We start from the raw sequence: 14714 nt of genomic DNA, 5'->3' as shown, positions 1-14714 counted from the left end.
CACATTCACAGTTATTATTACTGACTGTCTATTCCCCTCCATTCTATTTACCCCCTTTGTACTTTTCCCCCCTTCTTTCACCCTATTCCTCCTCACCAACGTTTTACTTCTTACCCCTGCCTCCCCCAATCTGCCCTCCCTTTTTATCACCCCCCTCTCTTTTCTTTACCCTTTTCTCCCTTGCTTTTGTCCTCCCTTCTATCAGTCTCCCCCTTTCCCTTCCCCTTTTGTTTCCCTAAAGAATGAGTTAAGTTTCTTTATCCCAATGAATGTATATGTTACTCCCTCTTTGAGTCAAATCTAATGAGAATAGGGTTGAAACAATGTCCCCCCCTCCTTTCTTTCCCTCTATTGTAATAGGTTTTTTTTCCACCTCTTCATATGATATAATTCATCCCATTCCACCTCCCCTTTCCTCTCCTCCCCATAGACTCCCTTTTTAACCCCTTAATTCTTTTTTGTATCATCACATCAAAGACAATTTATATTTATACCCTCTATATAAAGTCCTTCTCTCAGCCCAAATACATTTACAGTTCTTAAGAGTTATGAGTATTATCTTCCTGTGTAGAGATATAAACAGTTTAACCTAATAGGGTAACTTTTTTTTTCCCCTCTGTTTACCTTTTTAAACTTCTCTTGAGTCTTGTATGTTGAGATCAAATTTTCTATTCAGTTCTGGTCTTTTCCCCAGGAAAGATTGAAAGTCCCCAATGTCATTAAATCTCCATCTTTTCCCCTGAAAGAAAATGCACATTTTTGCTGGGTAATAGATTCTCGGCTGCAATCCAAGCTCCTTTGCCTTCCGGAATATCATATTCCAAGCCTTGAGGTCCTTTAATGTTGAAGCTGCCAGGTCCTGAGCAATCCTGACTGTGGCTCCATGATATTTAAATTGCTTCTTTCTGGATGCTTGGAGTATTTTCTCCTTCACCTGATAATTCTGGAATTTGGCTACAATATTCCTTGGAGTTTTCCTTTTGGGGTCTCTTTCAGGAGGTGATCGGTGAATTCTTTCAATGATGATTTTATCCTCTGATTCTATGATATCAGAGCAGTTCTCCTTAATAATTTCCTGGAATATGGTGTCTAGATTCTTTTTCTGGTCATGGCTTTCAGGCAGTCCAATGATTCTCAAATTGTCTCTCCTCGATCTGTTTTCCAGATCAGTTTTCTTTCCAATGAGGTATTTCACATTTTCTTCTATTTTTTCATTTTTTTGTTTCTGCTTGACTGATTCCTGGTGTCTCATGGATTCCTTATCTTCCAACTGTCCCACTTTAATTTTTAAGGCTTTATTTTCTTCAGTGAGATTATGCACCTTTTTTTCCATTTGGCTAAGTGAATTTTTTAAGGTATTGTTTTCTTCAGTGAAATTATGTGCTTCCTTTTCCAAGCTGCTGATTCTTTTTTCATAGTTTTCTTGTTTTGCTTTCATTTCTCTCCCCATTTTTTCTTCCACCTCTTGCAATTGATTTTTAAAATCCTTTTTGAGCTCTTCCAGGAAGGCTTTTTGTTCTTGTGACCAATTCACCTTCCCTTGTGAGGCTTCAGATGTAGACAATTTGAGGCTATTGTCCTCACCTGAGTTTGTGTTGGCTTCTTCCCTATTGATACAGAAGCTCTCAATGGAGAGGGCTCTTTTTTGCTTCTTACTCATTATTGCAGCCTATTTATTTATTCTTTAAGTTGAGGTCTGCTCTGGGGGCACCAGGGTCCCTGTTTTGGGCTTCTTGTGCAGGGGTATAGGTGCTGTGTGACCGGGCTTTTACTCTGAGGCCTTTATGGTGTGTGGAGATCCCCCGCCCTGCACTTCCTGTCTGATTGCGCTCGGCCAGCCAGGCGCCAGACCCCGGCGTCTGATCCTGCCTGACCCGTTCGTCTCCCTCCCGGCCGCTGCAGGTAGGTTTTTCCACTGTCCTTCTTGGCCACCAGATTTTTGAACCAGTTTCCAGGGGCCTCAGTTGTTCGGCTGTGGCCCGCAGCTCCTGCTGACTTGCCCCGACCCCCTCGGTGCTGGGTTGCTGCCCTGCGCTGGGCCTCCCTTTTGCCCGAGTCAGACCGACCTTTTCCTGAAGTCTTCGAAATTATCTCTGGTTGGAGGACTGTGTCTCTCTGTCTCTTTGCAGGCTCTGTAGTTTCAGAATCCGTCCAGAGGCTTGATTTAATGTTCGTTTTGAGGGAACAGAAGGAGAGCTCAGGCAGCTTGCTGCTTCCTCTCTGTCATCTTGGCTCCGCCCCCCAGAGCCCCTTTTGAGTGCCTCTATGGCCTGAGACTAATACATATTTTTCTTGGTAGCTTTGGATATGGGAGCCCTGACATTTCTATTCTCTTCCTTGTCACTAAAGGATATTTCTATGGTCTGCATATTTCTCTGTCTGCTCATCTTGCCAGACTATTTCTTTTCATCTTTTTTCTTTTTTTCAGTGCAACAAACATATATTTTTTCCAGTTACACGTAAGCTAGTTTTCAACATTCATTTTCATAAGATTTAGAGTTCCAAATTTTTCTCCCTCCCTTCCCTCCCCCCTCCACAAGACATCAACTATTCTGATGTAGGTTATATATGTACAAACCCTCAAGTGCTCTTTTTATCAGTTCTTTCTATGCTTTGTCATAACTCCCTTCGGATTGTCTTGAATCACTGTATTGCTGAGTAGTTAAGTCATTCACAATTCCTCACTGAACAGTGCTGCTGTCACAATGTACAATGTCCTCCCAGTTGTGCTCACTTCACTATACATCAGTTCATATGAGTCTTTCCAGGTCGTTTTGGTATCATCTTGTTTGTCTTTTCCTATAGCACAAAGCTATTTCACTACAATTATATAGCACAGCTTCTTCAGTCATTCCTCGATCAATGGACATTCCCTTGATTCCCAATTCTTAGCCACCACAAAGAGTTGCTATAAATATTTTTTGTACAATTTTCCCCCTTTTCTCCTTTTCACAATTATTATTATTATTAACTGTTTCCTCCCTCCGATTCAGAGGCTCCAGAGGTCTCTTTCTCTGGCACAGCCTGCCTGGGGTTGGATTCCACTTCCGCCCCAGCACAGCAGACCCCTCCTGCCGACCTAAGTTGTCTTTGGCTGGAAAATTTCACCCCATCCTTTTGTGGGTTCTGCTGTTCCAGGAATTGTCTTATGGCCTTATTCGAAGGGATTTGGAGGACGCCATGAGTTCTTTCTCTGGAGGTAGAGAGCATTTTTTATCACGAGGCCTTCAAATGAATGTATCCTAGAACATGGATTGCTGAGAAAAGCAAATTCATTCGTTGGTGATCATTGCACAATGTTTCTGTTACTGTTTCCCAATGACATTTTAATGTGGTTTGTGCTTGGCCCTCCTTGTATCGAGCATGGAGCGGGTCAGTCGGGAAACATTGCTTATACACCATGCGGTGCCAGGCCCTGGAAGGGACGGCTCAGGTGGATGGGCCTTGAGTTTCTACCCCTTAGCACAATCCAAGCAGTGGAGCAAGGACCCCCATGGAAAGCACACTGCCTGTTCCTGAAGTGTGTGCTTGTTTCCCGAAGTTCATTGTCAAGTTAATTTCCTCTTGCATCTCCTAGGTCTAGACCTGTTTGTCTGGGCTGGGATAGGAAGAGGACCCCTGCGTGCCCTGACCGGGAGCCTGGGAAAGAGGACGAGCGAGGGATCGGAAGTTGGACCCGACTCAAGCTCACCTTCCAACTGGTGAGAAAGGAAACAATCCAGGTTCGTTGCCAGCGTTTGCCACTTGCTGGACCAGCCTTTAGTCAGTGGCCAGGAAGCCCCAAGCCCTCAAGAGACTTCCTGACTTCCTCTCAGGGCAGGTTGCCTAAGTGGGGACATCACAGTAGGCTTCCCATGGGAGACACCCTAGAGGATGGGGTGGGTGGGGGAGGAGTGTTGTCACAGGAGGGATGCCTTTCCAGGAGAGCCACCAGCAGGTGGGCCAGGGTGTGGGGAGCACACTAGGCAGGAGCCCGGGCAAGGCTACCACTATCCTGGGGTGGAGGGCTTTGGGGGGGCTCCACAGTGAGGTCTGGCCTTTAGGCTGTCTCTGGCTGCTGTGGAGGGAAGCTGAGGGCAGGGGAGCAGGCAGTTGTTGGGAGCAAAAGTAGAAAGCCAGAGAAGCGCTGGAGATGTCCTGGAAGGGAAGGGATGTTGTGTTGCTGCAGAAACTGGAAGTGAGACTGGCTTGTTGCTAGGAAACAGCTGTGAACTGATGAGCCCAGAGGGATCATGAGGAGCGATGTGGGAAGGAGGACTTTGTCACGGTGGGCTGCCACCCAGAGCGGGAGGGAGAGGGGGCAGTTAGGGGAGCCCGTCCTGACCGTGACCAAGAAGGGGGCAGGATGCCTGCTCAGAAGGGCCAGTGGGGCCTGGACCACTCGCCCGCTGGGTTCTCATCTCCTCTGGCCTCCTCAGTCTTGTAGGCCCAATGGCTAAAAGGAAAGAAGAACAGTTTCTGCCCACTGGGACTCAGAAGAAGCAAAAGCATGTGCAGGACAGCGAGGAGGAGCCAGCATTGTCCCCTGGGACTGTAACTACACAGTCTGTAAGTGCGTGAGACAGGAGAGCAAAGGCCTGCGGTGCCTGGGACGGTGCTTCCCTCCGCTCTCCTCGCCGTCTCGTCCCCATCCCCGTCCCCATCCTCGCGGTGTGCGGTGCACAGATCTCTGGCTGCTGGGGGGGGGGGGGGGGGCTTCTCTTCTGACTCAGGAGAAGAGAAGCATTTTCTCTTGGAGGACTCATGGGGCCAGGCTGCCTGCCTTGTCCAAAAGGGGATGCTGCCCACACAGAGTGCAGCAGGGCCCGAGTTCAGATTTGCCTCTGTCTGCCTCAGCTGTCAAATGGGGATCCTTCCCCAAGTTGTTGTGAGCCCCAGGTCGGGGGTGGGTGTGAGCCTTAGGGCACCAGGTCAGGGCAGGTTTTAGTACTTAGATTGACAGAGAATACTGAGACCGTAAGGATTCGAACCCAGGACTCTGTCTCCAGATTTGGTATTCTGACTGCTTCCCAATGTTGCCGTCCCCATTTGCTTTAGAAAATCAGGGCTGGGGCTGGGGGGGCTGGGGGGGCGGGGGGGTTGACAAAGGGTGAGGTTTTAGCTCAGGAGCCGATCTCGATCTGGAGAAGCCGCCATCCTCTCAAGCAGAGCCTTAACCCCATCTCCCCAGCCTCTGTCAGGGTTGGCTGCGAGGCTGGTCTGTGGGACCTGGAGAATCCTCGCCGCCTGCAGTGCTGGGGCTGTGGGGTAGCCTAGAGAGCCATCACCCAGGCAGGGCAAAAGGACCCAATGGACCCAGGAAGAGAACGCCCTCACACTGGGCCTCCCTTCATGTCCCCGAGACTCAGTCTTCTCCTCTGTAAAAGGGGGTGGCGATCCTTGTCTTCTTCACTGGGCTGCGAGTTGTGGTTAAGATCTAAACCAGCCCTCCCATTTTGCAGACAAGGACCACGGGGGCAATTTATTAATGGGGAAATTCTGTAGCCAGCCGGCCCTGAGATGAATCGCTGTTGTGCCCGAGTGCCTCGGCTGTCTTGGAATCAGACAGAAAGAGACAGGGACCTTGGGGAGAGCAGAAGGCTCCGGTCTGAGCTTTCCTCATACTGCTCCATTCGTCTGGTTTCTCCTCAGGAGGAAGAGCGTCAAGATGGGTCAGGTTCTGGTTGTCCAGCAGTACTTAGGGCCATTACAGCTGGACCCGGCGGGGGGGGGGGTCATTTAGGGAGAGGAAGGCCTCGTCACTAAAACTACAGCTCCTTGGGCCCCACGGGATCAGCTGGCGTGACCAACTTTTCTGTGTCCTGGCTGACTGTGGTCAGGCCTGGTCAGTGCTGGGGAAAGCCGCCTGGCTCTCAGTCTCTTATTGATGTGGGTGAGAGTCAGCGAGGCTGGCCTAGGCAGGTCTCCGTGTCAGCAGTGCCCGTCGGCCGCAGCCCGCTCCAACACCAAGGTTTTCTTTAACAGACGTCAGCCGAGGTCGGGATCATCGAAAGCATCCAGCTGAAGAATTTCATGTGCCACTCGATGCTGGGGCCTTTTAAATTTGGATCCAACGTCAACTTTGTGGTGGGAAACAATGGGAGTAAGTAGGTGTTGGTGTGGGATTTGTGGGATTCATCTGTGCACAGAGTCCATGGCTAGCAGACAGCCAGCTGTTCATGTAAAAAATTCAGCTCTGGGGGCTCTGGGCCGTCCCTGCCCACAGTTTGTGTGGGACAGAGATGGGCACCCTCCCCTTGGGAGGCTTGTGTTCCAGGGCCCGCGTTCACCTGGCCTCGAGGGAAGAGGTCACAGCAGTAGAGGATTCAAACCCAGGGCTCTCCCCTTGCTTCAGCTTGTGGGCGCCCTGTTGATCTCTCACGTCTTCTCCCCTAGGCGGGAAGAGCGCAGTCCTAACGGCCCTCATAGTTGGTCTTGGAGGAAAAGCCACAGCTACCAACAGAGGCTCCTCTTTGAAAGGGTTTGTGAAAGATGGCGAGAGGTGAGTGAAGTGAGGGGCGGGGGTTAGTCCTCACTTGTCTTCTCCCTGGGGGGCCGAGGGGTACAAGGTGCATACGGATGGTGCTTGCCCACCTCACCCGGGGGAAGGCCACTCTAGGCACACTGGGGTTTGTGTGAGGGGTCCGGCAGCAGGGACTGAGGCCCCGAGGGGAGCCAGGGCACAACCGACAACAGCACGCGGGCATAGAATCGGGGGCTTAATGAGGGAGCAGGAGGGATCAGAGATGACCCCAAGATTTCACACTTGAGTGCTGGAGCAGTGCTGCCATTCCCTCAGAGGAAAGGGGGGGGGGGAGGATCGGGTCAGCCGTGACCCAGCCGCATTGGAGGTATCGGCAGGCGCCCGAGCCGCAGGCCTGGCAGGTGGCCACGGGACCTTTGTCCAGCGACCCTAGTGAGGATGAAGGCTGTGTTGCCGAGCGCTGGTGGACTAGAGCAGGGCAGAGTTCAACTCAGTACAATGGGAAGACTTAGTCATTAATTGGCCCAGCCTGTAAGGGGGGCGGGGGGCGGGGCTGCCTCTCCAGGCAGAGGCTCACTGACCACTAGCTGGGAATTGGGTAGAGCCAATGCTGGGATTCCAGGCTGCCCGGGGTATAAGGAGGCCCCAGCTCATGGGGTGGGAAGTGATGGAGCAGGCGGCTCGTGGGTCACATAGACACAGGAGAATGAGAGAAGCCCATGGGAAATGACATCACCCTGAGTCTTGTCAGCCAACACCTGCTGCCTTCCTCACGCCATGACATCTTAACTCTGGAGGGCCCCTCCTCCCTCCACAGAGACCCCAGGCTTCCTTGGCCTCTCACCTGGGTTACTGCGATGACGTGATAATCATGAGACTGTGATTATGGTAACAGTGAAAATGCCCAAACCTCAAAATGGCCGGCACGGAATGAGATGACACATTGGGGAAAATAAAATTGTTTTTTTTTAAACATGTCGTGTCACCACGCCCAAGTTTTTACAAGTGGAGAACTTGGAATTTTTCTGTGCGATGACTTTTTCATTCTAATTTTCCTAATCTGGCAATCAGACAGCTGCTTCTGCATGGTGGACATGGTGCCTCATAGCTGGAGTTTCCTTTGTTTTATGGTATCTGCACTCCTGGTGTTTTTCAAGAGCTGTTTTGTAAACTGCGGGTGTGTTTCTCCATTGAAAGCACAGTTTACAAGAAGGCTCAATCCCACAAAATCATAAGAATGACGATAGTTTTTATTATTACTCTTTCTTTTCCATTACTTAAGTTTCCCCCTTTATCCTTCCCCTTCTCTTCTCCAGAAGAATTTTTTTTTTCCAAAGAAAAAGAGGTAAATGAGAGAAATCCCTGAACGGAGCTTGTCAGTCTGTTGGTGCAGCGTCCGCACACATCCGTGGCTCTCCCGTGTCTCACAGTAACCTTTTGGTGGTTCTTTCTGCCTCAGATGTTGTCCTCCTCTCATCCTTTCTCCACAAAGCTCCCAAAGCCTTTTCCTTGCGTGCGCGCCTGGTCGTGCCGCGCCCCTACGCTGCAGATATCAGGGGCTTGGCTTCCTTCCTGGTGCTTTCAAGATGAAATAAAGCCCCCTCTGTTTGGCTTTTCAGGTCCTCTGCGGCCTGTCCAGACTGGCCTGCCGGCTAGTTCTCCCTTCCCATATCCATACTGGCTGGTAGAGGGGCAGAACGAGGGAGGGGACGGAGCCCTAGCTTTGGATGGGGACAATTGTGGTTCAGATCCCACTTTGGATTGGAACCTGTGGCTGTGGCCAGTCCATTTTTCTGGACCTCAGTCATCCTATGTATAAAATAAAGAGATTGATCCTAGTGGCCTTCAGGGGCAGGAAAGAGCCTGGCACCAGATCGTAAAGAGCTGTCAAAGCCACGGGGATCTGTAGTTCAGCCTGGAGGCCAGAGGCGGCCTCCTGCATAGGCCAGTGGTGTCCTCACTCTTGAACGTTGTGGGCTACTTGGGCGGCTTTGGGCCTAGCTGGGGTCAGAGGTGGAGCTGGGTGTGATGAGCTTTAGCGTCTGGTTGGACTTCAGTGAGGCCTCTAGCCCAGGCACCTGGAATGGTGGTGGTGGCCTCTACAGACAGAGGGAAGGGGATCGAGGGGCAGAGACTGGTTAGAAAGGAGAAAGAAGGGTGACCTGCCGTCCCCTGCTGCTGTTGTTGGAAGACCAAGGATAAGGCCATTGGAGGGAGGCATGTTGAGTTCTCTGGGAAGATAGGAGGAGGGAAGGAAGCACTTTGAGCTGGGTGGGGGTCTCTTAGAATTCTAGACAGAGGACTCAGCAGCCAAGCTGAGCAGGCAGAGCAGACAGATTCTGGTCGGTGCCTTCAAGGCTTTGCCCACAGCCCTTGGGGATGCATTCAGGTGAGAGATGCAGGACAGATCTGGGAGTAGCAGTCGGAGAGAAGCGGGAGCTGAGTGGTGACGACCCTTAAACTCCAGGACGTTCCTGTTTGAGTCTGGAAAGCGGGGGGGGGGGGGGGGGGTCATTGGAGGTTTTTGAGGATGTGCTAGAAAAAAAGTCTGTTGATTCTGTTCTGCTAGACTGGAGAAGGAGGGAAAGGAAGCAGAGAGCTGAGTCAGAGGAGCTGGCGCCCCAGTCTGAAGTGGGAAGGTGTAGAGAGCCTCGGGCCACCGAGTGGGGGGAGAGAGGCAGAGGCAGCTCTCATCTCCGGGGCCACCTGAGGCTGCCCCCACGGCGACTTGGCTCCTGTTGGTTTTGCTCACAGTTCTGCCGACATCTCGATAACGCTAAGGAACAGAGGGGAAGACGCTTTCAAGCCGAGCGTGTACGGGAACTCCATAACTGTGCACCAGCACATCAGCGTGGAGGGCAGTCGCACTTACAAACTCAAGGGCCAGATGGGTGAGTTCTGAAGGGCGGCGGGGCCTGGGGGGGACCAGGGGCCACCGCCTCTTCTTGGCCAGCTCTGTGTCTTCTCCTCGTGACCCTGCTGTCACAAAACTGGTCTTCGCCAAAATTGGTTGCATTTAAAAGTGTGGATGATGTGTTCTCTCACCCCCCCCACACACACACACACACACATAACCAACTGAAAGGAAGCCCCTCCCGGGCCCTGCTAACATGGGTCAGCCGATCTCTGCTTGGAGACCTTTGCTGGGGCAAACCTCCCCCCCACGGCAGTGCCTTCCGCTGCGGGGCAGTTCTTCCCTGTGAGCCTCAGCCGGCCTCTTTGTGACTTCTGACGCTGCACCCCACTCTCTTCTCTGAGATCCGGTGGCTTTCCATCTTCTTCATCAGCCATTTCTGCGGAATTCCAAATCTGTCAGACATCAAGAACTTGTCTGACCGCCTCATGTCATGGTCATGTCGTGGTCTAAAAGCCTTGAAGCGAGATCCCAGCCCTGGCTGCAGAGGATCCTCCTACCCTGGGACAAGAGCTTCGTCACCGAGACTCGGACTTCTGGGCAGATTTCTTTGGTCATCTGTGAGTGCCTAGGACGACACGGGGTTGTCATCTGTCCTCGTGTGCAGGAAGTCACACATCTCTTTTAGCAGAAGCTGGTGCAACCGTGGGGAAAGGGAGAATGGATAGGGAGTGAGAAGAAGCCCCCTTTTCTCTAGGACTTTAAGATTAGGGGAGTTCTCTCACAAAAACTCCATGAGAGACAGGCATTGTACAGTAAATTGGAGAAATGTCAGTGCTATGGGTGGGTCCGTGGGGTGTGGATAACGGAAGGCAGTTTGAAAGGCCCTCAGAGACCTCTCATCTGGCCCCATCCTACCCAAGATTGGAGCAGTCCATCCATGTGCACCCACCTACCTCCAAAGGCAGCCCTTCCATTGTTTCTGAAAAGTCCGGTGGCTTTTCTGCGCTCTCCTGCCTACCCTAAATTTGGAGGGGGTCCTCGGATCATCCCTGGAGTTGTTTGACGCTTTGTCCTGCTCTCATTGTGGAATCACTGGCAAGAAGCAGACGCCCTAGTGCCATCACAAAGTGTCGCACTGACCAGATGGCAAGTTGTAAGGGAAGGTCTCTGGGGGACATGCTGGGGCGCTCTCTCTGGCCCGGCGGGGTTCTTCTGAACAAAGACTGTCCTTTCTCTTCACTGCCGCTTCTCATCAGACACCCAGCCCGGGCCTTCTCCTCAAGGCCTGCGCCCCTTCTCCAAATAAATGCCTGTTGCACACTTGAAACTGGACGCCCCCAGAGGGGCTGAGTCAGCACATCCAGAAGCAGGAGTTGTTACTACGGGCATCCCATCCGGAGGCCCAGCCTTCCTCTGACCTTTGCCCCATCTGTGGAGAGCTGCCTGCGGTCCTCCTTCCCTTCCTGACCAACAAGCCCGGTGAAGCCGCAGGAGGGAGGGAGTGTAGGCCTTGAGCCCTGCCTCCCATGTCCCCCCCATCACAGCCTCCCCCTTGCTCTCAGCTGCCAGAGCAGCGCCTGGGCACCGGGGTCAGGGGTGCCTCGACATGCTCTGCCCACCTCCAGCTTCCCAGCTCTACTGCTGTCCTTTCCCTGGACCCGGGAGGAGCAGGGGTGCTCACTGGGTGGGGCCCACTCTGAGCCCCTTCCCCCACTCTGGGGGCTGTGATCTCTGGCCTACCTCCAGGGGGAGCCTCCCCCTTAGCCTGAGGGCATCACCCCCTGCCTTCCAGGTCTCAAGGCTGAGCAGCATTGCTTCTGCTCTGCCCGCCGCACCCTTCTCCTTAGCTTTCCTCTGGATTTTTTAGGAGTGCTTGGTTCTCCCTGAGACTCTGAGAAAAAGGGCCCTTGCCTTAGATGGAGCCCCAGCCCCGTGTTCTCCCGTCCTTTGTCCATGAGGGGCCCTCTGCTGCCTCTCACAAATGGGGCTCCTAAGTTAGACTTCCCGTCTTTCCAGAGGCCTTCCTGCCAAGGCCCAGTGCAGACGGGATCACAGGAGAGGGAAGTGATAGCCAGGGGGTAGGGGGGCCCTGCTGGCAGCTGGGAAGAGTCAGCCTCCCTCACCCCCTCAGTCCCCAGCAACCTTGCCCTGGGGGCAGAGGTCGGCACAGCTCCAGCTGGGGCAGCACCGACAGCTCCAACAGCCTAATCTCACTGTGGCCTGTCCTGTTTTGTGTTTGTACAACTAGGGAACCTCGTATCGGCCAAGAAGGAAGAGCTCACGGCGATTCTTGATCATTTTAACATACAGGTAATGGCGTCCGAAGTGTGCTCTTTGAGAAAAACACAGGGTCATCTCTGTAACGAGGGGTCAGCTCAAAGTGAGGGGGCCTCATGACCCTGCCCCATGACAGCCCGATGTGTGAGCCAAGAGCACGTGCCCCCCCGCTTTCGCTGTGGCCAGGCTTGATGCCTGCAGCCCCTTCTTCCTCCTCGTTTCTCCTGGAATGTCTGCCCATCCATGCCAGGCTGCCTTCGACCTCACCTCTTCCAGGAGGCCTGCCCTCACATCCTTTGTCCCTGCATTGGCATCCAAGCACTTGGCTTAAGCAGTCCACTTAGGTCCTTAGTGTGCATGCTCAGAGCCTAATAACTAAAGGGACAGACAGGTAGACAGGGAGCTTGAAGGGCACCTTCAAGGTAAGCAAAGGGCAGGATCTGGATTTGAACTCGTGCCCTTTGCCCCTTCCCAGACTCCTTCCTACTTAAAAGTCATGTGGGTCCCCTCTGCATGGCAACTCCATGAGAGTAGAGCTAGCCTGTCTCCGTTGCCTTGGGTCAGGCTGCTCCGAGTAGGCCCTGCCTGCCAGTGTGGGCTGATGTGTAAAAGGGGATGAAGTGTGCACGTGGGTGTACACAGGTCTGCATGGGCGGCTAGAACCACAGCTGTGCCCCTGTGCCTCCTGGTCAGTTCCTCTGGGGCCAGGGAGACCTCTGAAGGGTCCAAGAGTCTCCCAAAAGCTATGACTTTGCATGCTGAAGGCTCATTTTTCAGTTGAGCCCTGGACCTGAGTCCGGAATGCTGAGTTCCCATCAGCCTCAGGCGTTTGCCAGCTGTGTGGCCCTGAACGAGGCCCTTAGCCCAAGTTGGCCTCTGCTTTCCCCCCCCCCCCCAAGGGTATTGTGAAGAGCATGTGAGATGGTGTTTATAATTGTTATTGTTGATGACAGTGATGAAGATTCTCTGAGCTTCTAACGCACAGGAGGAGCTTCCTGACTTGCTGTGGTTTGTCCGGTTGGATCCCTTGGTCAGGTGTCCAGCTGGCCCAGCCTTGGTTTCCTCTTTTGGAGCCTGTGGCAGACCCCTTTGACCACAGGCCAAGCTCTCGGGGCCATTTCATACCAGCGTTCTCTTGTGTAACGAGGAGGATGGCCTGGTTGGCGTGATCAAATCCAATGAATCAAATTCTCCATCTCGGAGCCACCTTGGCCAGCAGGGAGAGTCCCATCCCTTCAGTTTAAGACAGTTGAAGTCCAGGGATGTCAGCTCTTAGTGGGCCTTGGAGCCTGCAGCCACTGAGTGACCCTTAGAGGCCTCGAAGGCTGTCTTGCTAGTGAGCTGGCCAGGATGGGCCCAGCCAGGATTGATGAAGAGGCCCCATTAGATGCCGAACGTCAGAGAGAAAAGTGTTGGCCTCTTGTCGTCAAAGTGAGGTTGCCCCACTGCTGGCTTGGCCCCAAATCGATTGGCTCTGGCTCAGCCCGGGGATGTTCCTTGTCCTCCTTCCTTGCCCAGATTTTGCTTACAGATGTGCTTGATTTCCGGTCCTCGTGTGACCTCTAAAATACATCAAGGCACCTTCAGAAACTCTAGTAGGCCTTTTTATTTCCCAGGTGGATAACCCCATCTCTGTTTTAACCCAAGAGATGAGCAAGCAGTTCCTGCAGTCCAAAAATGAAAGCGACAAGTACAAGGTAAGGAAGGCTGCTGAGGCGGATGGTAATGGATGGGTCACACAAGGTAATGTCTTGAGTTAGCTTGAAGCCAGGTGGCGTGTGGATAGAGCACTGTACTTGGAGTCAGGAGGACCTGAGTTCAAATCTAGCCGGGTGACCCTGGGCAAGTCACTTAGCGCTGTTTGCCTCAGTTTCCTTGTAAATGGCAACCATGCTGACATCTCTGCCAAGAGAACCCCAGGTGAGGTCCCAAGGAGTTGGACACAACTGAACAGCAGCTACAGATGTAAAGCCTCATGTTGGTGAGGACTGCCGTTAGGCTAGCTCTGGGGAGGAGTTGAGGTGGCCCAGGGAAGAAGGCTTTCTGGGTGGAGATCCAGGAGAGGGATGCCAAAGGACGTTAGTAGACAAGCACACACTTTGGAGGACGGAATGGTACGATCAGGGAAACCAGGCTCAGCAGGGCACTGGTGTTCATGCCCTTCATTGGCACGGTAAGAAGCCGGACCCCCAGGACCAGATCCTGCTTCTCTTCAGCTTTGTGGGCAGGAGATCTCAGGGAGGTGATCCCAGGGGGTCCCAATGAGCAGGGCCTTTCTGGGCCTGCATCCTGCAGGCTCCTGTTTCCAGAGGTGTCTGCAGCTGCCTGAGGGCAGAAGGAATTCCCCATCACTGGACCTCCTCACCCCAGGCAGAGGACCCCTGCTGTGGGGAACTCTGGGTTTATCAAACAGTACTAAAGTCATTTACTACTGTGTCTCCTGTGCCTAACCTATTCCATTGATCCACCACTCTATTTCTTAGCAAGTACCAAATAATTTTGATGGCTGCTGATTTATAGTAAAGCTTCAGATTTGGTACAGCTAGCCCCACTTCCTGTGTGTTTTTTTTTTTCCATTAGTTCCCTTGATATTCTTGACTTTTTGTTTTTCCAGGTGAATCTTGTTATTTTTTCTAGCTCTATAAAATAATTTTTAGGTAGTCTGATTGGTATGACATTGAATAAGCAAATTAATTTAAGCAGAATTGTCATTTTTATTATATTATCTTGGCCTATCCATGAGCAAGTGATATTTTTCCAATTACATAGATTTGATATGTGTGAAATGTGTTTTGTAATTGTGTTCGTAGAGTTCCTGGGTTTGTCTTGGCAAGTAGACTCCCAATTATTTTATATTGTCTACCATTACTTTAAATGGAATTTCTCTTTCTATCTCTTGCTGCTGGACTTTGTTGGTCATGTATAGAAATGCTGATGATTTATGTGGATTTATTTTACATCCTGCAACTGCTAAAGTTGTTAATTGTTTCAAGTCATTTTTGAGTGGATTCTCTAGGATTCTCTATACCATCATATCATCTGCAAAGAGTGATAGTTTTGTTTCCTTCTTGCCTGTTCTAATTTCTTTAATTCCTTTTTCTTCTCCAATTGCTAAAG

General features: G+C 51.9%; 1 protein-coding gene across 2 annotated transcripts in view; it reads left to right on the top strand.

Moving 5' to 3' along the window:
- Positions 1 to 14714, top strand: part of SMC6 (structural maintenance of chromosomes 6) — a 61443-nt gene that overhangs the window by 19699 nt on the left and 27030 nt on the right. The window contains exons 2-8 of one of the 2 annotated variants that reach the window (XM_043984736.1): positions 3578 to 3701; positions 4419 to 4548; positions 5965 to 6082; positions 6376 to 6481; positions 9218 to 9354; positions 11569 to 11630; positions 13214 to 13294. In XM_043984736.1, coding sequence (XP_043840671.1) covers positions 4432 to 4548; positions 5965 to 6082; positions 6376 to 6481; positions 9218 to 9354; positions 11569 to 11630; positions 13214 to 13294 — 621 coding nt within the window. In that variant the 5' untranslated portion in view covers positions 3578 to 3701; positions 4419 to 4431. Of the gene's footprint in view, positions 1 to 3577; positions 3723 to 4418; positions 4549 to 5964; positions 6083 to 6375; positions 6482 to 9217; positions 9355 to 11568; positions 11631 to 13213; positions 13295 to 14714 lie in introns of both variants that reach the window. The other variant, XM_043984735.1, reaches the window with a different exon arrangement.

The sequence above is a fragment of the Dromiciops gliroides genome, chromosome 2 (assembly GCF_019393635.1).
Source record: "Dromiciops gliroides isolate mDroGli1 chromosome 2, mDroGli1.pri, whole genome shotgun sequence".
NCBI lineage: Eukaryota > Metazoa > Chordata > Mammalia > Microbiotheria > Microbiotheriidae > Dromiciops > Dromiciops gliroides.
Note: the sequence above shows the minus strand (reverse complement) of the source record. Positions and strands in the feature narration are given on the sequence as shown.